Source organism: Anopheles funestus, chromosome 3RL, assembly GCF_943734845.2.
Source record: "Anopheles funestus chromosome 3RL, idAnoFuneDA-416_04, whole genome shotgun sequence".
Taxonomy (NCBI): domain Eukaryota; kingdom Metazoa; phylum Arthropoda; class Insecta; order Diptera; family Culicidae; genus Anopheles; species Anopheles funestus.
In genome coordinates this window covers 36,302,797-36,328,621 of record NC_064599.1, presented here as the reverse complement: position 1 = coordinate 36,328,621, position 25,825 = coordinate 36,302,797, and the positions used below count along the sequence as shown (strand labels likewise).

The 25,825-nt window shown below is 44.9% G+C and overlaps 8 protein-coding genes across 13 annotated transcripts; 4 read left to right on the top strand and 4 right to left on the bottom strand.

The window, feature by feature from the left end:
- Nucleotides 1-322: 322 nt before the first annotated feature.
- On the top strand, nt 323-2,842 carry LOC125767648 (islet cell autoantigen 1). Its single transcript, XM_049434448.1, has 4 exons — nt 323-872; nt 984-1,501; nt 1,578-1,847; nt 1,926-2,842. The coding sequence occupies exons 1-4, from the start codon at nt 809-811 to the stop codon at nt 2,583-2,585; spliced, it is 1,512 nt and encodes a 503-aa protein (XP_049290405.1). The 5' UTR covers nt 323-808; the 3' UTR covers nt 2,586-2,842.
- LOC125767636 (armadillo repeat-containing protein 8-like) lies at nt 2,777-7,201 on the bottom strand. The gene is made up of 9 exons (XM_049434424.1): nt 6,965-7,201; nt 6,111-6,531; nt 5,346-6,031; nt 5,210-5,281; nt 4,916-5,143; nt 4,667-4,849; nt 4,432-4,575; nt 4,202-4,359; nt 2,777-4,107 (listed from the first exon to the last, which is right to left on the bottom strand). The coding sequence occupies exons 1-9, from the start codon at nt 6,986-6,988 to the stop codon at nt 4,062-4,064; spliced, it is 1,962 nt and encodes a 653-aa protein (XP_049290381.1). The 5' UTR covers nt 6,989-7,201; the 3' UTR covers nt 2,777-4,061.
- A 428-nt stretch (nt 7,202-7,629) lies between these two features.
- LOC125767684 (coatomer subunit epsilon) lies at nt 7,630-9,017 on the top strand. Its single transcript, XM_049434510.1, has 4 exons — nt 7,630-7,915; nt 7,985-8,259; nt 8,333-8,498; nt 8,563-9,017. The coding sequence occupies exons 1-4, from the start codon at nt 7,817-7,819 to the stop codon at nt 8,935-8,937; spliced, it is 915 nt and encodes a 304-aa protein (XP_049290467.1). The 5' UTR covers nt 7,630-7,816; the 3' UTR covers nt 8,938-9,017.
- LOC125767610 (valine--tRNA ligase) lies at nt 9,002-12,349 on the bottom strand. Its single transcript, XM_049434385.1, has 4 exons — nt 12,191-12,349; nt 9,925-12,107; nt 9,205-9,855; nt 9,002-9,134 (listed from the first exon to the last, which is right to left on the bottom strand). The coding sequence occupies exons 1-4, from the start codon at nt 12,282-12,284 to the stop codon at nt 9,084-9,086; spliced, it is 2,979 nt and encodes a 992-aa protein (XP_049290342.1). The 5' UTR covers nt 12,285-12,349; the 3' UTR covers nt 9,002-9,083.
- Nucleotides 12,350-12,591: 242 nt separating this feature from the next.
- Nucleotides 12,592-15,740, top strand: LOC125767615 (vacuolar protein sorting-associated protein 53 homolog). Its single transcript, XM_049434390.1, has 4 exons — nt 12,592-13,558; nt 13,626-14,136; nt 14,209-14,487; nt 14,557-15,740. The coding sequence occupies exons 1-4, from the start codon at nt 12,769-12,771 to the stop codon at nt 15,656-15,658; spliced, it is 2,682 nt and encodes an 893-aa protein (XP_049290347.1). The 5' UTR covers nt 12,592-12,768; the 3' UTR covers nt 15,659-15,740.
- A 36-nt stretch (nt 15,741-15,776) lies between these two features.
- Nucleotides 15,777-16,359, bottom strand: LOC125767704 (calmodulin-beta-like). Its single transcript, XM_049434533.1, has one exon. The coding sequence runs from the start codon at nt 16,247-16,249 to the stop codon at nt 15,797-15,799; it is 453 nt and encodes a 150-aa protein (XP_049290490.1). The 5' UTR covers nt 16,250-16,359; the 3' UTR covers nt 15,777-15,796.
- Nucleotides 16,360-16,672: 313 nt separating this feature from the next.
- Nucleotides 16,673-24,538, top strand: LOC125767599 (serine-rich adhesin for platelets-like). 6 transcript variants are annotated; one of them, XM_049434348.1, is made up of 3 exons: nt 16,673-16,782; nt 18,606-18,971; nt 19,063-24,538. In XM_049434348.1, the coding sequence occupies exons 2-3, from the start codon at nt 18,866-18,868 to the stop codon at nt 22,788-22,790; spliced, it is 3,834 nt and encodes a 1,277-aa protein (XP_049290305.1). In that variant the 5' UTR covers nt 16,673-16,782; nt 18,606-18,865; the 3' UTR covers nt 22,791-24,538. The 6 variants fall into 6 exon arrangements, with proteins under 6 accessions (XP_049290305.1, XP_049290309.1, XP_049290307.1 ...); XM_049434352.1 differs by lacking the exon at nt 16,673-16,782 and adding an exon at nt 16,818-17,052; XM_049434350.1 differs by lacking the exon at nt 16,673-16,782 and adding an exon at nt 16,818-17,073.
- Nucleotides 24,523-25,815, bottom strand: LOC125767687 (telomere length and silencing protein 1 homolog). Its single transcript, XM_049434512.1, has 4 exons — nt 25,589-25,815; nt 25,403-25,517; nt 25,172-25,329; nt 24,523-25,098 (listed from the first exon to the last, which is right to left on the bottom strand). Exons 1-4 carry the CDS (start codon nt 25,714-25,716, stop codon nt 24,609-24,611), a joined length of 891 nt encoding a protein of 296 aa, XP_049290469.1. The 5' UTR covers nt 25,717-25,815; the 3' UTR covers nt 24,523-24,608.
- Between the last annotated feature and the right edge of the window lie 10 nt (nt 25,816-25,825).

Genomic DNA, 25,825 nt, shown 5'->3' with positions numbered 1-25,825 from the left:
GAGATGAGGGTTTTTCAAATTAACAGCAATTCTTCTGTTTTAAAAATAGTATTTACATTCACAATAATTAGATACAACACGTACGTACTTTAAAAAATAAAATGGCAATCGATTTTTCATAATTTATAACATTTAATTACATTCAACCGATCTCATTTCTGAATTTGTATTTGTTTACATAGTTATTGCCTGCAAAATCGAGCTATCCTGGTCGCCATTATAGAAAACTGTCGTGGCGTCAAGTCGCGCTTCAAATAGCGATTTTTCGCTGAAAATACACGTGCAGCGAGTTTCGCAAAAATTTTCTGAATCGCGTTCGCAAACGCGACAATTGCTAAGCGTTTAATGACGGGTTAATATGTTTTAGTATTACTAGTGTATTTAATATATTTGGTATTATTAGTGTATTTAAATAGTCTAAATAATGAATAAGTAAAATGTGAGGCATTACCACATCACATCGTTGGGTGTTCTCTCGTCTGCAGAAAAACGACATTTGTTTACGCCACGTGCTCTCGCAGTAAGCGTTGGATGAATTCAAAACCAATTCAAACGTTTGGTGCATTTGCGCATACGCAAGCTCTCCTTATCAAACAATGTACTTTCCCTTCGGAAAAGGGGAGACCCTTTTGTTGCAATCTGTCACTTATTGCATTGTGGCGCTGTGAAAAATCGATATTTCCGAGGGATGGAAAAATGAAAATAACACTACACTGTCATACCCGAGCATAAGTTTGCAAACAGCTTTTACGCAGGCTCGTTAACGGAGTGATTCATAGCAGAAAGTAGTTAAAATCAACGAGGCAGAATGCTGAAATCAGAATTCCAGCACCAATTCTGGGTGACGAAAAAAGCTGTACAAAGAAAGTTAGGTGCGGCAAAGGACTGCAAACGATGTTGTTTCATGGACATCATTGGCTCGAAATCTCAATTCCAACACTACGGTCTTGTACTAATGTGCATGTCTTCTTTCCTATCTGTAGGCACTAAAGAAGATGAAAACATTGTGGCATCCGATGGAGAGCTGGATTCGAAGATAGAACTGTTCCGATCGGTAGCAGAAAGCTGCAGCAAATTGTACCGGATAATCGACCAGTATCAGGAACGGGTATGCATACTGGCCCAGGAGGAGAACTCGTTGGGGAAGTTCTTACGCGAGGTCAGCAAGGAAAGTCCCACCACCGGCAAGATGATGTCCACCACCGGGAAAGCGATTTCATACTGCGGACAGCAACGTATTTCCATCCGAGTGCCGCTATTACGCCTACACCACGACGTACACACGTTCAAAGGCCGGGCTATCGCGGACACACACCATACAATACAGCTGATGGAAAAGGAACGTACCGAATATCGGGCAGCGCTGAGTTGGATGAAGTCGGTCAGTATTCAGCTCGATCCCGACACTGGCCGAGGGTTGGAAAAGTTTCGCAAAGCCCAACGCCACGTAAAGTCAGCCAAAACCAAGTTCGACAAATACACGCTGGACTGTTTGGAGAAGGTAAACCATCCGTTGGGAAAACCGGTAATGTTTGGAAAAGTTTGACCGGCATGCTTTCTCGTCTCGTCGATTCTAGATTGACCTTTTGGCGGCGGCAAGGTGCAATATGTTTTCGCATGCTCTCGTTGGATATCAGAATGCCGTCCTGCTGTTTGCCAAGAAGACGGATGAAACCTATAGAAATACGCTCAAGAATTTAGCAAAAGATCCACATTATAGTTTCTCGATACTGAAGGAATTGACGCAAGCAAATCCAAACGAGGAAGATAAGGAAGCCACATCCGGGGAGCTTGTTGAAACCCAACCCGACGTACCAGCCGATGACGATCAGATGCTTTTCTTTAAGGTAAACCACACGATGATGATTATTTACAAACGACAGGATATGTCCATAAACTTCCACTTTTTGTTTTCCCTCCTACAGGACGATTACAAGGATGAAGTGGGAACAAAACGGTCGGAAGAACAGAATATCGCTAAAGAAAACGTCCTGAAGGACGTCGCATTAGAAATCGAAGCTCTTCTTTCGGGCGTTCCAGACCTTAGTCTTGAAACCGGACCGACAAGCAAAACAAGTGCATCGAATCAAATGCAGAGCGCTGCTGCGACGGATCTGCTCGGTCTTAGCTTGGATGATGAGTTTTCGGACTTTATGTCGGCTCCGGCACCATTTTTGCCTTCAACGCTGCTAACGAACTGCATCCTTACCGACGAGGGTGGGTTTGATTTTGGCGCCAGTCTGTCAGAATGTGTGGACCCAATGGAAGAAGAGCTTCAACAGCATGATCACGAACGGAACGGAAGCACCACGAACGGTGGCAAATCGTCCGAAAAAGCAACCGACATCTTTAGCAGCTTGTTACAATCGTTCTCCAAGCAGGGTTCAGGAACCACTGGGGGCAATGCCGATTCTAGTGCCGGTACAACGAAACATAGCAAGTTGAACAGCGGCAGCACCAGCAACAAATCAATGGGTAAAGATCTTAGCGGATGGTATCAGCTATTTGCCGAACTTGATCCGCTCTCCAACCCGGATGCAATTCCGTCGAAAACGGATGCACCAAACAATAGTACAGCTGCTTGAGAGCTTACTCGGGACAGTTCCGGTTTGGGGAATACAAGCGCGAGCAGCGGAATGCTTCATTTCATTATCGTTTACTTATTTTCCTTCAATTTATCCCTTTCTGTGTCTGTATCTTTCTTTACGTGTTGCATTATCTTACTGTTGTCGGTATCTTTCGGAGAAGTACTTTCTGTCCATTATTCATTGTATCGTACATTTGCTTATGAGTGTACTTTTATCCGAGAGTGAATAAAACCAAGTGTCTACTTACAAACAAACTTGCGAAAGTTTTCTACAAGATATTTGTTACGCTTTAGTGTTTATGTTTTAATCCGTTTTATTGTGTGTCTCTTCTCTTCTCTCCATTTTTTTTTGCGTATCTTTTCTCCTTCCTTATCTCAGCACACATGCTCCCTTTGCTACCAACAATCATGATGTTTGTATCCAAAAGGCATGTTTCCCGCTTCTACAACAACTAAACAAAACAACGATCACATTCATTCATTCCGTACCACCCAGAAAGGGAGAGAGAGACTGTTGCTTCCATATGCTATACACTGCTCTGTTTAGGGAAAGTAAAATGTGAAACACATATCGATCGATACTCGTTGAATGTACTGTACTGTTCTCTGCCTGTTTCATACACCTTTCTGTCGGACAAAAAAGGATGTTTGCCTCGAATGAATTGTTCTCCTTGCCCTTCAAAAAATGTTGTACGCTTACACCAAACCTTTCTCCTCCTTGCCATTGTAGAGCATGCCTGTACGAATTTCACTGGTTCTGTATAGTGGGTTTTGTGTTGGTTAATTTTTGACACCGTTTCCTAAATAAATTAATAAAATTAGAGTAAACTTAACAAGCGCTCGGCGACACCGCATTCTACTCCTCTCGGATTAGTGGTTTGGAAACAAAACATCGCTTCCACGGATAGCTATCCTTTTAGCTTACAGACCTATCCTGCATTCCATGCATAAATCTGTTTGCCCAAAAGAGGGTAGAGCACATAAAATGATGCATGGCTAATTTTGCGGATATTTACAATCGTTCCGGTTAGAGCATTTTACGCTGAAAATCTGTCACTATTGTTTGATTTGTCTTCGATCTGTTTTGCGTCTCATTCAAATATCCCCTTTCTGGTAAAAAAGGTGTGCTGTTTTTCTGTTTCTTACCACCTACAAATGTACTAGCAAACTATGGGGAGAGGGAGTCGGTTTATCCAGATTTAGAGCAAATATAAGCATACACCGTATCCGTAACATCGCAATAAGAGAAAATATTCAATGAATTGTCTCATAAAAGAAATATAATACTAACACCTATCATTTGCCCCATTATCGCTAGGCGAGTCCATGGTTCAAACCTGAAGGGGGCATTAGCGGAAATCCAAATATGGAAACACAACCTTCACGATACGATCGTTTCGCGCACAAAGAAATCAAGAGTGGACGAAGAGGAAGGAGAACATAATAGTAACAAAACGATAACAACAAATTGCTTTCAATGGTCTTCTGAGTAGTCAAACCTTAAAATTTCATCCCGTATGCTGTGGATAAAAAGAAATGAAAAGCAAACCCATAATTAAAATTACATTCCGTAACACGCACGCACACACACGAGTGCCTTCTGGCCATACTTACTCCTCATAGAACTGCGAGTGTTGCGGTGTCATGTGTAGTAGCTGTTCGAGATTTTCGAGAAAACCCCACTGTCGCAGTATGTGCTGCCGGCCGCTCTTATCTAGCAGGTTTCGCACGACAAACACGGCACCCATTTGTAGTTTATTGTCGTTGGCGACCTACGTGATTGAACGCAGCGCGAAACTGTGTTATTTAACGCATCGAAAAGCTTAACGGTGGCTTGAGCTTACCAAAAAATCCCTGATCTTCTTGACAATCTTTTCATCCTGCAGCACATAATCTTCATCTCGTGCGCCCGCCGTTATGTTGCCTATGATTATTATAGCTTGTTCCTTTACCTCCGGTGGGTGTGGATCGTCTAGCACGAGACTCACCTATGTGCGTGTGTGTTTTAAGTAAAGAAAGAATCAGATGATAATGTAGCTATAGTTTTCGTTACGCTTCAACGCAGCCGTCGACACTTACCGCCCTCAAAACTTCACTCGAATGTTCCGACATGATCGTTTCGATATGAAGAGTATTGCTCAGTAGGTTGCGCAACAGCCCGAGCGTTTTCATAATGACACGCTCATCCCGATCGCCCAGCAATTGAAATATCCTATCCGTTCCTAGTGTGTTGATTATTTTTGTTTTTACGTGTTGTTCGGCCTATGAAAAAAGCAATATTAGTGTAACTATTCCACCACAGCACTTCGCAAAATTACAGCTACGTACCTGGAAGGCCATATTCATCAAAGCCCAACTTCCGTTCAACCTGAGCGCTGGGTCCGGATGTTTCGTAAGCTCGCAAAGCATCTCGACGGCACCAGATTCGAGCATTGGTTCCTTGGCAGGTGAGAATTCTAGTAGCAAATTGCAAATCGTCGACGTGACAACGGTTTGCAACTCAAGTGACGGATCGCCGGACAACAAATCCATCAGCGGACGCCACACCGAATGATCCTGTTACAGGAAAGTTTTATGTTAGCTCTCATACTGAACACTAACCTACTTTTACGCTTATCATACCTGAAAAGTGGTTCTAAGTAGTTGCACCGAACGCGAAAGTGAATGAAGACATCGTACCGCGGATAGTCGAACCTGAAACCGATACCACGCGTTAGCAACGTTTCATTTGTCCGCCACGTTCACGCAAAACACTCACCTCCGGACAACCATCCTTCAATCCGCTTAGCACCTCCTCCATTAATCCATCCATCTCTATAATGCGCTTTCTTATTTCCTCATCATTGGCCGCGAGAGATGCAAAGCAGCGGAAAGCGCCCTGTCTCGACAACACCGACGGGCATTTAACCAGATTCGCAAGCGACACGATCAAATGATTGCTAATTGCGGCCAACCGCTGTAGCTCGGAGTCGATTTCAGCCAGATAGGCGAGCGTTTCCGCGGCCGTCGCACGCGTATCCTCCTCGAACTCGTCCGAGCAGAGCCGGGCCAGGCAGGGTAACGTTTTGTAAACGATCCGATAGTCCTCGGCCGGCAGTGAACCGGCGCGATGCAAATACGTGAGACACCGACTGGCAGACAGCTGCACCTGTACGTCGCGCGTCCGCGAGAGCAGTGCGGTCAGAATGTCCAGAATGGATCGATCGGCGTGGTACGTAGCGTGAACGATGTTCGACACCGACTTGTTGGTGAAGCACATCGCTGCCAAACATTTCAGTGCAGGTACTTGCAGCGTCGTGTTATCGCAGATCATGAGCCGCGCTAGAAACGGTATCACATCCGCCTGGCATAGGTTCTTCTGTTGATGCGAGGAGTGGCAGAGAGGAACGAAAATGTTTACCACGTACATCTGGCACGCAAAGCTGCTCCTTGGTGATGCAATTTCTGAAACGGAACACGCAGAATGTGCATTATCACAAAACGCGTCGAATCGCTAATTAGCTGACCGCACCCAAATACTTACGAATCAAACGCTTTATGTTATTGATATCCGAGTGAATTAGATCCAGCGGTGCGAAAGGATACTGCACTATCGTCTGCAACGCCCCCAGACACGTTTCCATCAGCCGTTCGTTCGTGTTGGGATCGAAAATGATCGTTATCAGCACCTCGACTGTGTTGAAGCGCATCAGCGAGTGGACCTGCGATTCGGTACCCTTGGCAAGCGATCCAAGCACAATGCCGGCATCGATACGAAGCTGGAGCGGCTTTCCGGCATTACACAGTAGCGCAATCAACCGCGGCACAATTCCCTGCGATATGATCGATCCTTTCTTTTTGTTCGAACCGATGACGGCATTCTTGAGGCAGACGATCGCTTCCTGACATTTGCAGTTTTCCTCCGAGTACAGCTCGTCAATGTAGGAGCGGGAATTTTCCACATCCTGTTGTTGAGGTGGTTGATGGGAAGCAAATAGACTTGTTAGCTTCATATCAGGATGGTTGTTTCTCGGTAATTCACGCCAAATGCACAATATCGAAGAGAAAGTAATAACATTGATGCGTTTGTTTATGGACCTATATATATATAACGCGCTAGTTGAGGTTATAAAAAATATCCATCGCAGTGCACTATGTTTTTGTCATTTCCCCGCCCCTTTCCCGTGCTACACTACTTTTCCCACAAAAGCTATGAAACATTTCAGTCTCCAACCCGTGCATTATTAGCTTCGTAATCACAAAAATGATTTCTAAACCTGCTACATTCTTCACTGCACGCATTATTAGTAACATGCACTCGACCGCGAACCATTTTAAAGGCGGCCGGAGCACATATTACGCACCAAACACACCGGAACCGCGGAATTCGGGCCTTACCATGAAGCAAGTGAATGGTTCCATTCTGTAGATAGGTTTATTTTGAGAGCTGCAAACTGTTCGTGATCCGATCCTGAGAGTTTACGGCGAACAGAAGCCGGACAGAGCAAAAGGGCTGCTGCTACTTTTGCAAATTATTTTATTGCGGGTTTACAAGGGAAAAGAAATCCAAAACACACGCAGTTTGATTTTTCACATTTCTCGTTTGACAGCCGACACAGCACTCAGTAATGGGAGGTCCAATCAACTTCGCCTAGCGCTGGGAAATGGACACCATCTTGGAACGTAAATTGACAAGTTCAGAATGCATTTGTTTTCCAAACATGAAAGCATTCGGTACAGTGATTTTAAAATTTTTAAAACAAAATCCTCATCAATTTTATTAATTTTGTATTTGAAAAATTAAAACAAAGAACATCACCAGTCCTCAATAGTTCTGTAAAGTGCAACAACGAAATACGGTGGTTTTTGTTGAACTAAAAATATTCCAACCAAAATATTCTTTGTAAAAGTGTTTTCTATTCATAACGAAGAATGTTAAATGTATCTTAAAATTGTTGGAGATATACTTTCTGTTGAAGACCGTTTGGGGTAAATTTAATCTAATCTGGCACGAATCGAAATGGTTCTAAAAATGAACGCTTTTTTAGAGTTTCGTTAAATGGGAACAAATGTCATAACATTCAACACGATCCAACCGGAATTATTCTACACAAATCTTTCCACGTCATTTTCCACCAGAATTTTGTTCCAAATTCGCCTAACTTTATTATAAATAACAACATTCCAAGCCTTTTCAGAGCACTAAAGCGTATAAAACAAAATTCCTGTGCGTTTTCTACCAATCTCAAAATGAATCGAAATAACGAAGTGTCCGAGCTGATCGATGTGGAAAACGCTTTTTACATCGGCAACTACCAAACATGCATAAATGAGTGTAACAAAATATCGGTACGTATACCGCGGACTAAATCTATTCTTTAGAACCGCACTAACACTATCTTTTGGCACCCGTTGCAGAAACCATCGCTCGAGAAGGATATCTTCATGTACCGGTCCTACATAGCGCAGCACAAGTATCGAGTAGTGTTGGACGAAATCAAATCGTCGAACGATACGCCGCTCCTCGCCCTGCGCTATCTGGCCGAGTACATGTCCGTCAGTGGCCGGAAGGAAGCGATTGTGTCGATGTTTGATGAAAAATTCCAAGGCGATATCAACGAGCTGCACGTCGTGTGGATAATCGTTGGAGCTATCATTTACTGCAATGAGGAAACGTACGAAACCGCTATGAAGTAAGTAACATATACACCCAATAGGCAGAATCATGCCACCAAACTCGTTTCTTACTATTTTGTCTCTATTCAGGGTACTGGTAGGTAATTTCAACCTCGAGTGCCTTTCACTGCACATGCACTGTCTGCTGAAAATGTCTCGAGTAGATTTGGCGAAACAGGTCGTCACAACGATGCAGGAAAAGGATGATGATGCCACACTGACGCAGTTGTCTCAAGCCTGGCTTAACATTCAAATCGTTAGTATGCATGATACACCTGATCCACACACAAAGCTTTACCCCGTTCTGTTCCAATTTACAGGGTGGTGAAAAGCTGCAGGACGCATTCTTCATCTTTCAAGATCTGTGCGACAAGTTTTCGCCCACGCTTCTGCTGCTGAACGGTCAAGCCGTGTGTTACATAGGGCAGCAAAAATATGATGATGCGGAACAGGTACTGCGCGAATGCTTAAACCGTGATCCCAACAACTACGACACGCTGATCAACCTCCTGGCACTGTCTCAGCAAAGGGACAAAAACAGCAGCCAGTTCAGTCGCTACCTGTCACAGATACTGGACGACCATAAGGGTAGCAGCTTGGTGGCGGCATACAACAAAAGGCAGGCCGAATTTGATCGGCTGGTGCTACAATTTGGACCTTCCAACACCAAATCGATCGATGAAATAGTCGCTTAAAGTAAACATTCGTGTGCGTATAATTTTTAAAATGTATTCCAACACTTTACTGCTAATGTATTCGTTTGTGAACAACCGAAGTGGTAGAACACTTTATTGTGTAACGTTGCATTCTGACTAGACTTCTCCTACAAGAAACAACATTTTTATGATGCTATTTTTCGCATTTCTTCCCTCTGTTGCTGCAACCGGTTTAACTAAAATGAGCCAAGTCACGAATTAATCTTACAACTTACGAAAGTTCAATTCTTTCCAAGAGTCAATTACCTTTTCCTGGTGCCGTTTCTGTACATCTTCGCTGGCCGACTTTTTGTATCCTTCATTACTAATGGTCTTCAGCAGTTTCTCTATTTCTGCATCTACTTTCGCTAGCATCCTTTTGCTTCCGTCACCAGCAGAATTTCCCCGGCACATGACCGCATCCATCGATTCAGCCACAATTCCAACTATACAGTTATGGCTTCGAGCACATTTCACTGCGAATGGCACTTTATTGAATGCACGTTCGTTTGCATGCAGAATGATCCCATTGCAGTGCGTTAGCTGCTGTATCGTGTCCTGTTGCGTTTGCAACAATGCTGCAAGCTCTCGTGCCTTTGCGTGAATGTGCACGATAGGATTATGCTTCCGTACGATCGGTGGATTGTATTCATTTTTCGATTGCCTAATGTGCTGACATATATGCAGCATATCATCAATACTTTGTTCGAGCTTCGGATCTATCCAACAAGTTGCGCTAGCATAATCGTCCGCTAACCTGCTCGATGCGGATAAATGCTTCAAAAGCTCCTGTGCCAGGTACGGAGTGAATGGTTCCATTTGGAGTAAACCTACTGTGAGACAGTATTTTAACACGGCACAATGCAACGCTGCAACATTAGAAGAACCATCTGGTTTCATGTTGATTTTTGTCGTTTCCTAAAAAATACATTATTGAACCTTTAGTTGCAGATAGAGCAGAATAGATTTTTTGTGCAGTGTACTCACCAAATATACATCACAAAAGTTGCTGTAGAAAAACGTTTTTAACGCAGCAGTGGCTAAATGAAAATTATAATTTTCAAACGCTTCTCGACACTGTTGGATCGTATTTCCCAGGCGACTTAATATCCAGCGATCCATCACCGTTAAGCGATCTGCATCTTTTCGCAAATCCAACGTTTGTTCGGCATCTTTCGCCGTTCCACCAAAACGTTCCGTACAACCGAGCGTGTATCGTGTGGCTTGCCAGATTTTGTTAAAAAATAGCTTATTTGTGTACGCTTCTTGTACATTGAAATGTATAAAATGATTCTTTACATTCGACGAACATAACGTGAAGCGTAGCGCATCTATGCCACATTCCGGGATACCCTTGGGGAACATTTTACGCTGCCCGGCAATTGATTTCGTGAGCTCGTGCTTTGATAGAATACCTTGCCGGTGTGATGCTTCCGCTTCGGCTTGTAATTTGTTCAGCGAAATACCTTCTATGACATGTTCCGGCTTTATTACGTTCCCCAGACTTTTGGACATTTTCCTACCAAACTCATCACAAATGATGCCGTGTAAAAGAATTTTGTCGAACGGTAACTTGCCTGTAAGCTCCTGCCCGAGCATCACCATACGTGCGACCCAGAAAAATAGTATATCATGTCCAGTTTCCATCAGCTGCAGGGGGTACAACTCTTCGGAAAGCTTTCCGGGCCATCCAGTCGCCGAAAAGGGAAGCAAAGCCGAGGAAAACCATGTATCCAGTACGTCATGATCTTGTTCGATGGAGATTGCATCCGGTGGAATATTAGGCAGAATAGTGCCACACTTTTCGCGAGCTTCATTCATACAACGTGCCGCTATCCACAATTCTTTTGTACCCTCGTAACGAATAACATACGCCGGGATACGGTGGCCCCACCATAGCTGTCTTGAAATGCACCAATCGTGACAGTTTTCCAACCATCGGAACCACTCCCTTTCGAACGTCTTGGGAACTATTACGAGTTTGTTGTTATCCCGCTCTACTGCAGCCATCGCTCGCTGTGCCATTTCTCGACATCTTATAAACCATTGTGGCCGCAGCAGAAGTTCCACAACATCCTTGGATCGCGAGCACAGTGGCAAAAGCATCGTATGAGGCCTTACACCACGCACCAAGGAAAGTTTCGTCAGATAGTCCATTAATGTTTCACGTGCCTCGTAGCGCGGCAAACCCGTGAATGGGCCGAAATGTTTTTGCACAATTCCTCGCTCATCGATGACCTCGACCGTTGCCAGATGATGCCGACGGGCCATCTCAAAATCGAACCGATCGTGCGCGGGAGTTATCTTGACCGCTCCCGTCCCAAACGAGCGATCGACTGCACTGTCGAAGATGAGTGGAATTTCCTCTTTTCTTACGGGATGCCACAGGAAGGTGGTTTTGTTTCGCAGATGAGAATACCGGCCATCCTCTGGATGGACGGCAACAGCAACGTCTCCGAGAAACGTTTCCGGGCGCGTAGTGGAAACGACGATCTCTTCCGTCGATCCTTGCACCTTGTACGCTATGTCCACCATTCGACCGAAGGTGATAGTTCTATCGTATCCTGGCACGGATATTTCAGTAGGACCTTCAATTTCGACGTTCTCTACCTCCACATCCGAAATGGCGGACTCCAACGTGCAGGACCAGTTGACCAATGAACGATCGCGGTATATGAGGCCCTTGTCGAACAACTGCACAAACGCTTCCTTTACCGCCACCGTCTGATGAGCATCCATCGTAAAATACTCCTTATTCCAGTCCATTGAACAACCAAGTTGCTTGAGCGCCATCCGGATACTTTCTTCCTTTTCAACTTTCCATCGCATTACTTCGTCCAGAAACTTTTCCCTTCCGAGATTGTGCCGTGTAAGGTTTCGTTCTTTGAATAGTCGTTTCTCCACAACCACTTGTGTCGCAATTCCGGCATGATCCATGCCAGGGATCCATGTTGCGCGGCCTCCTGACAGTCGAGCCTGTCTCACCAAAGCATCCTGTATGGCGCATGTTAGTGCATGGCCCAGATGAAGATCGCCAGTCACGTTTGGTGGAGGAAGAAGTAGATTAAAAGATTTTTCTAATTTCTGACCATACTCAGCCGGTAGCTGAGGCACAACTCCTGAGGTGCTGTGTCGTTCCACCTGCGATGGTTGATAAGCCGAGGCAATATCTGTTGATTTAGTATGGTAAAAGAAATGCACAATTGTTGTTTTAAGAAATAGAACCGAGTAAAAATGTTGTTTTCTATCTCACCACGTGTAGATCCATATCCTCTTACGATGAAACTTGTTGCTTTACAACCTACCGTCCAGCGTAGGGCCACATTCCGACGGAAGACATGGAGCATTTTAAGCTCCGCAATAGGTTATCTCATTAGCAGTGGAAATTTTAGGTGTCGGCGCGGAAAAGACCGGCCCATTTCAAAACATCATCCTTGTGTTTATCTTTTTTGACAACTACAGCATGCATGCCTGAACGGTGAAATGTAACAACATTTGAACGTGTACAACATTTCTATTTCTTATCGGCTAGTGAAGTGATCTACAATTGCCTCATATCACTATAACCACCAGAGTAAACCAATATCATTAGCAAAATTGATAAACGATCGAAAATCGAATCGATTGTCCAACATTATAAATAATCGCTGTTTGTGGTGCTCACTCGTATATACTAACCTTGATACAAATGTTCCAACCAGTATCTACCTACCTTGGTATATGAATTGCATTCTGTTTTGACAGCACACTTTGTTGTTATTACGTGTAGTTTCTGCTCGGGTGGATGCACAAAATTTGCAGATAAACGGCAAATTACACAAACATTCCAATATGAATTTAGTGGAGGAAGAAAATGACCCGAAAAAGGATCACATCAACGAAATCGTCCTAACGGAAGACGTTCAGCGCGCCATCGAACAGGTGTTGCAAAGTTCCGACCCACTTGATCAACCGGATTTCAATGCGACCGATTACATCAACCAGCTGTTTCCGAACGAACAGTCGCTTTCCAACATCGATGAGGTGATATCCAAGATGGAATGCGACATAAGCCTGATTGACGATAACATCCGCAGCGTGGTGCGGGGTCAAGTGAACACGGGCGAAAATGGTCGCGTTGCACTGAAGGAAGCGCAACAATCCCTGACGCAGCTGTTCTCCCTCATAACCGACATCAAGAGTCGTGCGGAAAAGACCGAGGACATGGTTAAGGAAATAACGCGCGACATCAAGCAGCTCGATTCGGCTAAAAACAATCTTACATACGCCATCACCACCCTTAACCATCTGCACATGTTAGTGGGCGGCGTGGAGAACTTGAAGCGACTGTCGGAACGCAGACAGTATGGAGAAGTTCTCAACCCGCTGCAAGCCATCATCGAGGTCAATCAACACTTTCAACAGTACTCGGAAATATCGCAAATCCAAACACTTTCCGCACAGGTGCAACAGATTCAGTCCGAACTGGCTACGCAAATAACGGATGATTTTAAGAACTTCTTCTCACCCACGAGCCATAGCAATGCGAATCGCATGACTTTAACGCAGCTAAAGGACGCATGTCAGGTTGCGTCCGTGTTGGATAAACCAGTTAAAAAGAACATTCTCAAATGGTTCATTAGTAAGTGCTGGTTTTGCATGAAAATTCGTGCAGTTTTTTTTCATTTGTTCCAATGTTTCATTTGCAGATTTACAGCTCCAGGAATACGTGCAACTGTTTCACGAAAATCAAGACATAGCTTGGTTGGATAAAATCGACAAACGGTATGCCTGGGTGAAGCGACATTTGCTGGATTTTGAGGAGAAGTTTGGAACCGTTTTCCCTGCCGATTGGGAAGTGTCGGAACGTATCACCGTACAGTTTTGCACGATAACGCGCGAAGAACTCGCGAAAATTATTGCCCGCAGAAGGACAGAAGTAGACGTGAAACTGTTGCTGTTTGCTATCCAAAAAACGGGAAATTTTGAACAGCTGCTCGACAAGCGATTCAACGGTACTACGCTCGTAGAAGCTACCAGTGAAGAGGTACGGCTGGAGCGAGGTTCGTTTAACAATTTAATCGGTAGCTGCTTTAAACCTTATCTGGATATATACACGGACAGCATCGATCGGGATTTGACAGCACTCATCGAACAATTTGTCCAGCAAAATCAGCAGATGGTCGTACCGAAGGAAATTAATCCCGGAATTATACCGAAGTAAGTGCACCGGTACCACGTACTCTGGTCCGAAAGCTAAATAACATCCTCTTTCGTTTATTTCCTTTGCAGCTGCGCAGACTTGTTCGTGTTTTATAAAAAGTGCATGGTGCAATGCATGCAATTAAGCAACGAAAAGCCCATGTACGATTTAGTGCTGCTGTTTAAACGATACCTTCGCGAGTATGCCATTAAAGTGCTGGAGGCGCGCATACCTAAACCACAGCCCCCGAACACAACTACTTCGTCGATCAGTTCTAGCATGTCGCTGCTAACAAAAGACTTCCAAAACTTGTCGACCGCAGCTGGACAGGTGATTCATAATTTCTTGAAGGAAGGCGAAACGCCAAGGTACTAAACTACTCTCCGACGCTATAGGATCTGTACTAAACGAGCAACCGGTGTTCTTTGTGTTTTTAGATTCTCTTCGGAAGATATGCGTAAAATTTGTTACATTCTGGCCACAGCGGAATATTGTTTGGAAACCGTGCAGCAGCTGGAGGATAAGCTGAAGGAGAAAATCGACAAACAGTACATCTCCAAGGTGGACCTGTCGGATGAGAAGGACGTGTTTCATCGAATAATTTCCAACTGCATCCAGCTACTAGTGCATGATCTAGATGCTGCCTGCGAGCAATCGTTGCTGTTGATGACAAAGATCGCCTGGCACAGCATCAGCAATGTGGGAGATCAGAGCGGCTTTGTTAACCAGATCATAACGAATCTCAAACAGACCGTACCGGTAATTCGGGACAATTTGGCCAACAGTCGCAAGTATTACACACAGTTTTGCCACAAGTTCGTAAACTCATTCATTCCAAAGTACATTAATACACTGTACCGGTTACGTCCCACCTCATCTGGGTCGTCGTCCGCTTCGGGATCGGCGGCACTTGTTGCGAGCGCTTCCAGTTCTAGTCTTGCGGAAGGCGCCAACAGTGCAGCGTCGGGCGGAAATATTCTGGGCTGTGAGCAGCTTCTGCTCGACACGCACAGCCTGAAGACGGTGCTGATGGATCTACCCTCGATCGGATCGCAGGTTCAACGAAAACCGCCGGCCAGCTACACGAAGGTGGTGGTAAAAGGTATGGCAAAGGCGGAAATGATAATTAAAGTCGTGATGCAACCCGTCCATCCGGCTTCCCTCTACATCGAACAATATCTGAAGCTGATGCCGGAAAGCAGCGTGGTCGAATTTCATAAGATATTGGAGATGAAGAATGTTCGCAAAATAGAACAACAACAGCTGGTGGAAGCATATAAACGGGCATGTCCCCAGCTGCAACAGCAACAAACACCGACGAGCTCCTCTTCTTCTGGGACCCACGGCGAAACCGGAAACGTTTCCCAGCCAAACGAAACAACATCGAGCGGAAATTCGTCCCAATCGCAGCAGATTGCAGCAGCTGCGGCCGCTATCAGTGGTGCCGGTTCCAGTATTATGGCCTTGGGAGACTCTCTCATGGACAAGGGTAGAATTAAAAAGATAGAAAATTTAATCAAAAACCGGCTACCCAACTAGTGTCGGGTATAGAACGATGTAACGGGAATACCATAAGCATAGCCGGGTTCGATGTTAATAAAGTAACCAATTATCTATTGCAGTGGCCGTTCTACCTTGTATATTTTGTTTCGCCCTCTTCGTTGTTATCTATTTACTTTATTTCATCAACATGTAAACAAATTCTTCGTAGTTAATTCTGCCATCTCCATCGATATCGGCCTCAGCTAGCAGATCTTGCAATTCCTTCGGTGTCAAGCGTTCTCCAAAATTTTGCATTACATCCGATAGCTCCTCTACCGACAGGAACCCGTCACCGTTCTTGTCGAACACTTTAAATGCTGCGTACAGTTCTTTCTCATCGACGGGTTCGCGCGATTTCATTTTCATCAGGGCCACAAACTCTTCCCACTCAATGCGCCCATTTCCATCGGCATCGACTTCGTAAACCATTTGCTCCAGTTCAGCCATTGTTGGGTTCAGACCTAGTACGCGCATCAGATCACCTAGCTCGGTCGTCGAGATCGATCCACTGCCATCACGGTCAAACATTTCAAACATTTCACGAAAATGTTGTGCTTGTAAATCGGAAAGTTCCGACTCGGTCATCATAGTTCAAAATTTGGATGGATAAATGTAATTTTTAATTTTTATTCTTTCAAACGAACTGAAGAGTACGAAAGACGAAAATGAATGTCTGCTATAGCGAATTATTTGTGCAAGCACAACCAATAGACTACTTAAATCGTTTCTATTGAAGCATTTGAATTCTTTTTCTAATGAAAGTCCATGGATTTTAGGATCATTTAACCTGAGCCATGTGCCCTTAGCTTGTCTGCATATCTATTATGCCATTTTATTACCATTATACTACCAACCACGTGTTATGCAATCTTTATTGAATTATCCAAATTATATACAGTACAATTTGAAAATTAATACTGATGCACGTGTCCGGAATCGCACACGAATCCCACCCATTGTACGCTGGCTTCGTTAAAAACCAAGCGCTCCACCATGAGCTATGAACTTGCGGGGACGGTGTAAATCGCTGACAGCTGAAAACATCAACATAAAAAAAACATCACACACACAGAACGGGCTAGAGCGTGGTGAACTCGTCTCTCGTACCAATTTTAGAGATGGTAAGCCTATTGCTCTGATTTTTGTGCCCGTCCCGGAACGGGTAGATTGCCAGAAACAAAAACATACAGCAGTGTACGCACCTAGAAGTCGGGCAGCATCGATGTACGTCACCCGAGAAGAAGTGTACGGTTGTCCCAGCAACCCCTTCTTACGAATCCCACAGCCTGCTGCCAGATAGTGTTACGGAGCCAACAACCAGCTACGCCAGGGTTACCGTTTCTCGTCCATTTGCACAGTGTTTAGTGTTGCTGAAATAGTGGCATCAATTGGTGCGTGCATTTCGCCCCTACGTACGTAAGAAATTTGTGGTGCGTTGCGGAAAGGGTTTAAAAGTCGATAATGTGATAGCCGACGTCTCCGTCTGCTGCTATTGTTAGTGGTGGTATTGCCGATTTCTTCACAACGGCGATCGTCTCGCTCTTGGTTGCTCAACAAAAAGAAGAGTGGGGGAGAGTGATGCTCCCCATCTTTCGTGCTTTCCTTTATGCTCTCGTTTTCGTCCTTGCAAAACCTCATCATGCAGCATCCCCATCATCATCCCCAGATTGCTGTGGGTGTGTGTAAAGATTCGAGCGTACTGACCTATGCTCCGAATGTCAAGTTTTGTTTAGAGAGAGAGCGATGTTTTATCTCTGTTTCGCAACATAGTGTCGGCGCATATGTGGTCCATCATGAACGAACCCGAAACATAACGTATGCTTGGGTAATCGTTGCTCCGGTCTGTGAAGTCACCAGTTAACCTTTGGCAGGGTAGTGCGCGAAGAAATTGTCTACCTTAAGTGTTAGGTGCTTGTATTTTTTTCGCATCCGGAGCTTGAACATCATTCCTACGCCCCATGTGATAGTGACATGTAGGAAATATACGGGAGTCCTACTTAACATGAACAAAGGAGCCCATTGAGGATCCCAGTTGCTGCAATAGCACTTGCTTCGTATAGTGACGGTTGCATAGCAATTTGGGTATAGTTTCAGTGAATAGATTAAAGAAGAAATCTTAGCAGACCTCGTTAATGGATATTGCATTAAATGTGGTCAAATTAATTAATTAAAAAAAATGTTATGTTGAAATTCCAAAGGATTAGGTATATTACAAGCCTAATTGCACTGAATCATAAAAATATTCCAGTAGATATTTTATAGTCCAGTGTGCCACGACAACTTCTTCACTGTCCAGCCAAGCATGAGAACATAATTGAATTACTTATCGTGTTTATCTTGCCACACCATCGCACATAAACCCACCACTGATCCGACTCAGCAGCATAAGGAATAGGTACATTTCGAAACGTTGGAGTTTTAAAATTAGCGTAGGTATACTGAAAACAGCGAAGCAGCCTTCGTTTTCTGAACCTTTCAAAGAACAATTTTCCCCACCGTTTACTACTACTACTGCCTGCTTTTGCCTATTGTTCTTGTAGGTACATTTGAGTGTGTGTAGTAGACAGGCGAGGGTGAAACAAACGGTATGGTGGGCTCATTCTCACTGAGCATAATTTAGCACGAGAGAAACTCTAACTACCACGACAAACCAACCGTTCATTCATGCGTTCGTTCTGCGTTGTATGTCGTTACGGGGATGGCTTGTGTTCCTACGCCGCCGCAAGAATTGTTCTTTTGCTGCTCTTGCGTACGACTGCGCCTGTGTGTGCGTGACTACTATCAGCTGATGTTTCGCTCCGGTGAAGCTGCTTTTTCTAATTTCAGACAGTGGGTAAAATACTGTGACGGAACGAAGGCAGTGTAATGAAAGTTAGGATTAGTAACGTCTTATGTTTTTTTTGTGTTTTAATTTTAATTTTCGTTTGTTTTATTCTATTTCCAGAAAATCGTCTTGTGCCGCCACCATTAAAAGGGAACGGGCCTGGAACGCTCGTAGCAAAGCAAAGCAGCAGAAACTTATGGATGTTTAATAACCCACAAGGTGGTATCGTTGCACAAAAACAGAGAATTTTCTAAACGCTCGAGAACGCTACGAACAACGAACAGAATACGACGCTAATTTGCAGCAGGGAGGAAGCATCTTTAAACAAACCTCTAAATATCTCAGGTGGCTTGAGCCATCCAAAAATACAGAGCCTAACGATGAATCGCGATTGTCACGCTGTTGGGGGAGGTTTATCCAAACTGAAGGGACAAACATGGAAATTATTCATAGAAAGGTCCGCCAATGGGTTATCCACGATCGATGGTAGGTATATGAATGATCCATATGGTTCCTGCATGTCGTACTCATGTGTAACTCAATTTTTTACGTATCCAACACACACACACACGCACAGCTGACGATGATGAGGAAGGAATGTTTGAGCCGAGCAGTGAGCAGCAGAAACATGTGAAAGCATTCGCCGGTGTTTCAGGACAAACCATCGTACCATCGTACAGCAGTACGAAACAAGTCGCTTCATCGGAAACTTTGACTGGCCGCACGCTGATGGCTAATCGCTCGCGCGGCAGTGTAATGCGGCTTGATAAAGCCGACATGGGCCTGTACGGTATCTGCCCTGAGACGGACCCGTTCTATGCAGTAATCTGTGATATCTGTAGCAGTGTGGTGAAACCGCAGGGATTGCAAAAGCACATGACCAACAGGCACCATTCGCTGATAAACCACACGGCCAAACTGAACGCCAATGGGAACAATAGTGCCAGCACAACGATGGCCACCATTGGTGGTAATGGCAAGGGTAATAGCAATAGTTCGCTAGCGGATCAGCAACATCTAAGCAACAGCTACGCAGCGACAGAAAAGACTGACGGCATGATTCGCCCGGGTACGGCCAGTGAAGTTTCATCGGTTGCCCGCACGGACGGTAAGACTATTTCCAGTTCCTACGGTACACAAAACGATGAGATGCCACTGCTAGAACCGTCCGCCAGCACTGTACCACCGGTTAAAATACGCTCCTCGGGTAGTGGGAAAGTTAAGAGTAAAAGCACGAAAAATGCAAGCAGCGGCTCATCGTCCTCCTCCACCAAATCTTCTTCCGGCTATGCCAGCAACAATAGTTCCCTTTCATCGTCGTTTTCGAAAGCATCCATATCGGTAAATCACACCGTGGCAGAAAGCAACGGGTCATCCCCTGCGGCGGAGTTCGGACGTGAATTCCCTGCCGGTGGTGCGATCGGTAGCAGTGGCGTACCCTTGGTTCTGATGAGCAACTGTTCTGGAGTGCTGGAAAAGAAGGCAACATTTGCCATAGGCAATTCGAATGCCGCCGGTGAGGCATCGTCCAGCGCTGGCTCGGCCGGTGCGAATCCGTCGGCCGGGAAATCATCCTCGAAACGTGGCTCAAAGCAAGCCTCATCTTCCTCATCCAGTTCCTCACCATCGTCATCTTCGTCGTCTTCATCCTCATCGTCTTCCTCGTCTTCCTCGTCCTCGTCATCGTCTAGCAGTAGCAGCAGCAGCAGTAGTAGCAGCAGTAGCAGCAGTTCCGGTAACTTAACGCAACAGCTGAAATCGTCATCGGACCGAAAGAGTGATTCCGGTCGTGCTAGAGAATTCGACCCAGATCGACACTGTGGCGTCGTAACGCCGGATGGCAAACGTCACTGCACTCGTCCCATTACCTGCAAATCACACTCACTTGCGCAACGTCGTGCTGTACCGGGTAGAAGTAAAACGTTGGATAAACTGATAGCTGAACTACGCGGACATGGTTTGACCGCTGGTGTTGCTAGTTCAACATTGAAGGATGATGCGGGACCATCACCTGCCTTCCTGGATGTAATGGAATCGAGTAGCAGCTCATCTACAGGATTCGACGTTACTGCGGGTGATAGACGAAGCAATGCTGTAGGCGAAAACACAATCCGATCGACATCGCAAACAGGAAGCTCCATTGGACACGATGCTGCAATCGGTCGTGGACCGAGTGAAAGCGGCGGTAAAAGCTCGCATCACTCATCGCATGGATCGAGCAATCAAAAGATACCCTCAAGCGAGCGTGTGAAGCACAAAACGTCATCCAGGTCTCACAGCGGGTCGTCAAGTCATTCGCAGTCAAAGAACGTTCATCATCGACAGAGCTCGATTAAGCATGGACAATCGCGCGACACACCAGTGCAACCGACAGCTCTACCAGCTGGAATGGCACAACAGTCACAACTAGGATCACAGCATGGGATATCTCAGCAGCAATTAATTATGCAAAACAGCTCGGCCGATATGCTTGGAGCACAATTTGCGAACGATGAATCGGTCGGAACGAGTACGGTTTTACCGGATCACGCTGCGATCGTAATGGATCCAAATACGAATCTCTTGAAGTTGTCCGTTTCTGGGCAGCTGCATGCCGGAACCGCCGTCGATGGTAGCGAAAGTGCACAGCAGTACGGTACGACCAATCTAATGCAGACTGACGGATTAACCGTTACCCTTCCATTATCTGTGATATCCTCAATGAATCTGGCCGGCACAAACTTGGTCAACATGGCGCATGGCACACCAGGAGGAGGTGACGTTGGAGCGACCATCGCAGGACAGGTCGTATCTAGTGCTGTAGTCAGCGGTGCAGGCAATGGGTCAACCGCCATGCTTCCACCTGGAGTTGTTGATTGTGGAGGTACCGAGCAAACCGCGTTCATTCCTGCCGAACTGATCGATCAGCTTCCGCTCGTAGCATCGAATGGAACCGAGCTGCACGATTCTAGTGCTGCGTATCGGTTGGCCACCCACGCATCTACAGGTGCGGTGGCTGGACCGGGCTCGAACGGACTTACCGATTTGACCTTACCGTCGTACAACGATCAGATTAATTACACGCTGCAAACATTCGCCCAAAATCTGGCCCAATCGGCCGACGCTGTGCAGCAGCAACAGCATCTTCAACAGCGGCAACAGCACCTGTCCGGTGTTCAGCCACAGACCACCGGTCAAGTTGATTTGGTTGACAGTATCGATGATATTGTGCCGACCATAAACCTTCTCCCGTCGGCTGCAAATCCACTGGTTCTACCGCAATTGCAAGGTGATCTGACCGATTCTATCATACTAACGCCTAATCAGCTGTCTAGCCTATCGTTGGTCGAGCAGCACTTTATCGACAACATTTCGGGATTGAAGGCAGTTTCGGAGATAGATCCGCTCACCGTGAACGGTCCCGTTGATATATCGAAGTTAATGCTGCTGAAAAAGGTAGACGAAGAGTTCCTCAAGGAAAGACAACACCAGCAGATGCAGCAGCAACAGCAGGCCTTTTCCCACACCACAGCAGGACAGCTGGACGAGGCTCGAGGCGTAAAGATGTGGTATAGCGCGCTGCCGAAACCGCTCCACGTGAATAACTTCCAATTGCGTCGGCTGGCGGGTGGATACGTGATGAACCGCAAGCTGTTGAATATTCGACGGAATCTTTTGCACGAAACCACCGGTCTAGATGCTAAACGGTTAGCGTCTCCCAGCGGCACAACGGCAAGTTCGCTACTATCTTCCGGTACGCCTCATTCACCGAGTGGTACACGCACCGGCACACTGATTGGTGGTCGTACTGGGAGCGATATCTTGCTGGCTTCGTTGGCGTCCCCGACCGGTGCCGGGAAAGGTAAAGCAAACGATTCAGCATCCAGCATTAACGGTGGTGGTTTGGGAAGTCCAACCGGAGGTGGGGGCAGCAGCATGGCGATGCATCGAAATAGTTCCTCCCATCGTGGTGGTGGTGGTCAGCGGCGTTTAATTCTGACGCCTCCGCAGGGACGGTCGGAAAAGATGTCCTGCCTGCTTAGCAACGCATACTTCAAGGGTCTTATCTCTTCGATGCAGCAAACAAAAGAGATGCAACACCAGACACACCACCATAATGCTGCGGTGAAGAGTGCCGATGATGCGCCCACTGCCAGTATATTGACCGAGCGTGCAATGAAACGGAGTGCATCATCACTCACAACACTATCGAACAAACGGATGAAGATCATCAACAACCTGCATAATTCTACTGCACCACCGTCGATTCTGTTGCAGGGAAGTGGCGGTAGTAGCGGCGGAAAGAATAAGTCGAAAGTATTATAATCACTACTCGTGCTAATCCCCTTACGATGACCACAAACTCGATAAACCGGCTGGTTTCGATTGCAGGATATTATAAGGAGAGTGAGCAGAGATTGCCAAACCAGAAGAAATAAGCTAAGTAGAGCGCGTGTTCTTAACAGATGAGAATCTGATAAGAAGATGCGCTGTTGTATATGGTACTACAAAACCCAAAGAAGGGCAGAGAGGTTTGCCGGTAAAAGGCGACAAGACATTAGTTAATCGTGCAGAAGCTATTTTAATTATTCTCACCACAACGCTTTTCGCCCATCTATGTAATCAATTCGGAAACACACGTACACAATCGAGCTACTGGAAGAAGGGTTAACGCTTTCTGATTCTTTATTGATACATGTTTTAGTACTTAGTATGTATCGAGCTAGAACAATACTACCACAGCATTTGGCTTTGGTATAACGGTTCTTTAAAAATAATCAATAACTACACACAAAAAAATACATGTAATGCCCCCTTCCAGCACTGCTATGCTCCATACACCATGTGTACGTGTGCGTGTGTGTATGTGTACGTGTTGTGTGTGTGTGTGTGTGTGTATTGTGTGTTGTTTGGTGGAAAATATGACTGTAACCAACAGAGACGAATATCGTTCTTCTTTCCTGTGTTTGCTGGCACGTAGATAGCAGATTGCCAATAAACGCAGCAAAGCGGATCATCGCTAGATTACTATAATTAACGGCACGAAGTACGGTTTTTGTCCTGCAAACCTGCGCTTTGGACGGATGGGCCCTTTCTTCTCGTCGAAGAAATAAGTTTCAAGGGATAGTGTGATAGTTAGTTTGTTAGGCTCGTAGTTCACTTTAACGTATTTTAGGCTATAATGCAAGACTATATAAGATTATAAGTAACGATTAAAAACAAAAAAAATAGTTATCAACAAAACACATAATCTAGACTACAAGGAGAAAAAAAACAACAAAACATAGACTGGAAACATTGTTCTTTTGGCATTGGTTGAGAAAAGGTTTAAAAAGTTTGGGCGATGATAGATACGCGATCGTGTTGAGTGGTAGCGTTGAGTTGCACTTTAATTCGAATGATCAAAGAACAGTTGCATCAATCCCCTTTAATTGTAACAAATTTGTAGTGAAAACATTAAGAAAAGTACCATAGGTTCCTGCAAGGTTAACATTTTTGTTTCCTCGCATCATCATTATCATTAATTACATATGAACCATTTATCAAACGACTTCAATGATGGCGACAGCAAGAAACCTTAAAGGACAGAAAAGTATCAAAATAAAAAGCAAGTGCAAGTTGCTAGTGCAATCGGTAACGAATTGCGTACTAATAGTTAATACGATCTATACTTACAATTGTCCAGCGTAAGCAGGTCAACATCGAGAACGATTTTTATTGATTCAAAAACGAATCCGTACGCACTTTTTCAGTCTTATGTAAAGAGGAACAGAGCAACATTTGGGAGGTTTCGAAAGCAGCCCCAAAAAGAATGAAAAAAGGTTTAAAAATTAAATTAAAGGAGCTTTAGATCAAGATCGGAAAATATTTGGGGCCAGCGTTTACTGCTGCCCGCGCACTTGACTGATTGCACGGTTGAGGGTTAATGTAAAAGTAAAACTAGCCCACAATGGTACGAAGGCCAGCAAAGGGACGAATACTACATACGTTCTATGACAAAATTCAACTTCAAAATGCGTTTCAATATCTCAACTTCAATGCTATTAATAAACGATGGTTCATTATAAACTTTACATCCAGCGTTGAAACTGAAAGGTTTTTCTTTATTAGATACACACACATAACGAGTTCCTGCATTATCACTCAATGGCGTCGATATTGCTTTTTAAATTTATCAAAATGATAATCATCGGTCGCTTTTTTCGGCACACGATCATCGCTACGTTGATCGCGCTGCTGATCCTCCTGATATCGTCGCTTCGTCGGGGCAGGATTCTCGATCCGATAACGATTATGCTGCATGAAATTAACGGCCATATTCGACGGGACAAAGTGGGACGGGAGATCTTTCTTCCTTTGCTGCTCTTGCATGTACTTCAGCTTCGCGTCTTCCGTCGCTTCGATATTTTTAATTTTCGCCTCAATACCAAGATCTATCTCCGGAATGCCGCTCAACATTTGGTTGGACAACATTTCTTCCGAACGCTGTGATGATGTTTGACTGAGATGGGCTGGCAGGGAAAGCAGGGCGGCCTCTTCCGGGCTGAGATACTTGGTGGAAGATTCACCCTCCACCTGGTTGTCCTGCTCTTGAGCAATTCCCTTCCGTTTGCCGAGTTCCTCTTCAATGTATCTAAAAATTAAGAGGGCGGTTGTTATATTGCTAATCTCTTTTCTCTTCCTACTCCACGTTCAATTTATCTTACTTCATCATTTCCTCATCCTCGTCGCGTTTGTTTGTTTCTGCCGAAAACTGTGTACCTATGCCTGTATCGTAAGGATCTTCGACTGCGGCTTTCAGCTTGCCCGCCTTTAACGCTTGCATATTTACCATACCACCAGTTTTAATATTGAACGGATCTTTCTATAATATAGGCAAGAGAAATTGTATACTTATCGTGACAAAAAAAACATTGAAAAGGGTTGCAAATACGTACCACTGTAACCTCTTCTTCGATGGATATTTTTTTACCAGCGGCCAAGCTGAGAATGTTAACACCATTTCGCCTGTTACGCAGCTTTTGTCGTTCTTTGGTTTCCTCTAGTTTGGCTCTGAAAGCAGAAAAGGCAATTGAATTACATTCACTTATATGTTTTGTTTATAATCGCCTCAAGCCTCGTACAGTGTCTCAGCTTCTGCGTTTTGTTCTTGCTCATCGTCTTCACTATTGGATGGTTTCCTTTGCCGCAGTTGTTTCTTGCCCTTCTTTTTGAACTCTACCTTCACTTGAGTTTCTTCGCTTTCGGACATGTTTACTAAACTGTGCCAACACTTAAAGTTAGTAAAAATATTGTAGCAATATCGTAAAAGCCCTGGCTCGTCTGTAGTGTAAACAAAACTCGTTTTAGCTGTTCTTGTA

Excerpts from the sequence above, each read along its gene's own strand:
- LOC125767648 (XM_049434448.1), top strand. The coding sequence starts at position 809 with ATGCTGAAATCAGAATTCCAGCACCAATTCTGGGTGACGAAAAAAGCT. Across the intron at positions 1,502-1,577 it reads CGCTGGACTGTTTGGAGAAG|ATTGACCTTTTGGCGGCGGC; the intron begins GTAAACCATCCG and ends CGTCGATTCTAG. Across the intron at positions 1,848-1,925 it reads ATCAGATGCTTTTCTTTAAG|GACGATTACAAGGATGAAGT; the intron begins GTAAACCACACG and ends TCCCTCCTACAG.
- LOC125767636 (XM_049434424.1), bottom strand. The coding sequence starts at position 6,988 with ATGGAACCATTCACTTGCTTCATG. Across the intron at positions 4,576-4,666 it reads CGAGTGAAGTTTTGAGGGCG|GTGAGTCTCGTGCTAGACGA; the intron begins GTAAGTGTCGAC and ends ACACGCACATAG. Across the intron at positions 4,360-4,431 it reads AGAAGATCAGGGATTTTTTG|GTCGCCAACGACAATAAACT; the intron begins GTAAGCTCAAGC and ends TCAATCACGTAG.
- LOC125767684 (XM_049434510.1), top strand. The coding sequence starts at position 7,817 with ATGAATCGAAATAACGAAGTGTCCGAGCTGATCGATGTGGAAAACGCT. Across the intron at positions 7,916-7,984 it reads ATGAGTGTAACAAAATATCG|AAACCATCGCTCGAGAAGGA; the intron begins GTACGTATACCG and ends CACCCGTTGCAG. Across the intron at positions 8,260-8,332 it reads ACGTACGAAACCGCTATGAA|GGTACTGGTAGGTAATTTCA; the intron begins GTAAGTAACATA and ends GTCTCTATTCAG.
- LOC125767610 (XM_049434385.1), bottom strand. The coding sequence starts at position 12,284 with ATGCTCCATGTCTTCCGTCGGAATGTGGCCCTACGCTGGACGGTAGGT. Across the intron at positions 12,108-12,190 it reads AGGATATGGATCTACACGTG|ATATTGCCTCGGCTTATCAA; the intron begins GTGAGATAGAAA and ends CTAAATCAACAG. Across the intron at positions 9,856-9,924 it reads ACTTTTGTGATGTATATTTG|GAAACGACAAAAATCAACAT; the intron begins GTGAGTACACTG and ends TGTATTTTTTAG.
- LOC125767615 (XM_049434390.1), top strand. The coding sequence starts at position 12,769 with ATGAATTTAGTGGAGGAAGAAAATGACCCGAAAAAGGATCACATCAAC. Across the intron at positions 14,137-14,208 it reads AATCCCGGAATTATACCGAA|CTGCGCAGACTTGTTCGTGT; the intron begins GTAAGTGCACCG and ends TTTCCTTTGCAG. Across the intron at positions 14,488-14,556 it reads AAGGAAGGCGAAACGCCAAG|ATTCTCTTCGGAAGATATGC; the intron begins GTACTAAACTAC and ends TTGTGTTTTTAG.
- LOC125767704 (XM_049434533.1), bottom strand. The coding sequence starts at position 16,249 with ATGATGACCGAGTCGGAACTTTCCGATTTACAAGCACAACATTTTCGT.
- LOC125767599 (XM_049434348.1), top strand. The coding sequence starts at position 18,866 with ATGAATCGCGATTGTCACGCTGTTGGGGGAGGTTTATCCAAACTGAAG. Across the intron at positions 18,972-19,062 it reads TGGGTTATCCACGATCGATG|CTGACGATGATGAGGAAGGA; the intron begins GTAGGTATATGA and ends ACACACGCACAG.
- LOC125767687 (XM_049434512.1), bottom strand. The coding sequence starts at position 25,716 with ATGTCCGAAAGCGAAGAAACTCAAGTGAAGGTAGAGTTCAAAAAGAAG. Across the intron at positions 25,330-25,402 it reads TCGAAGAAGAGGTTACAGTG|AAAGATCCGTTCAATATTAA; the intron begins GTACGTATTTGC and ends CCTATATTATAG. Across the intron at positions 25,099-25,171 it reads GAGGATGAGGAAATGATGAA|ATACATTGAAGAGGAACTCG; the intron begins GTAAGATAAATT and ends CTTAATTTTTAG.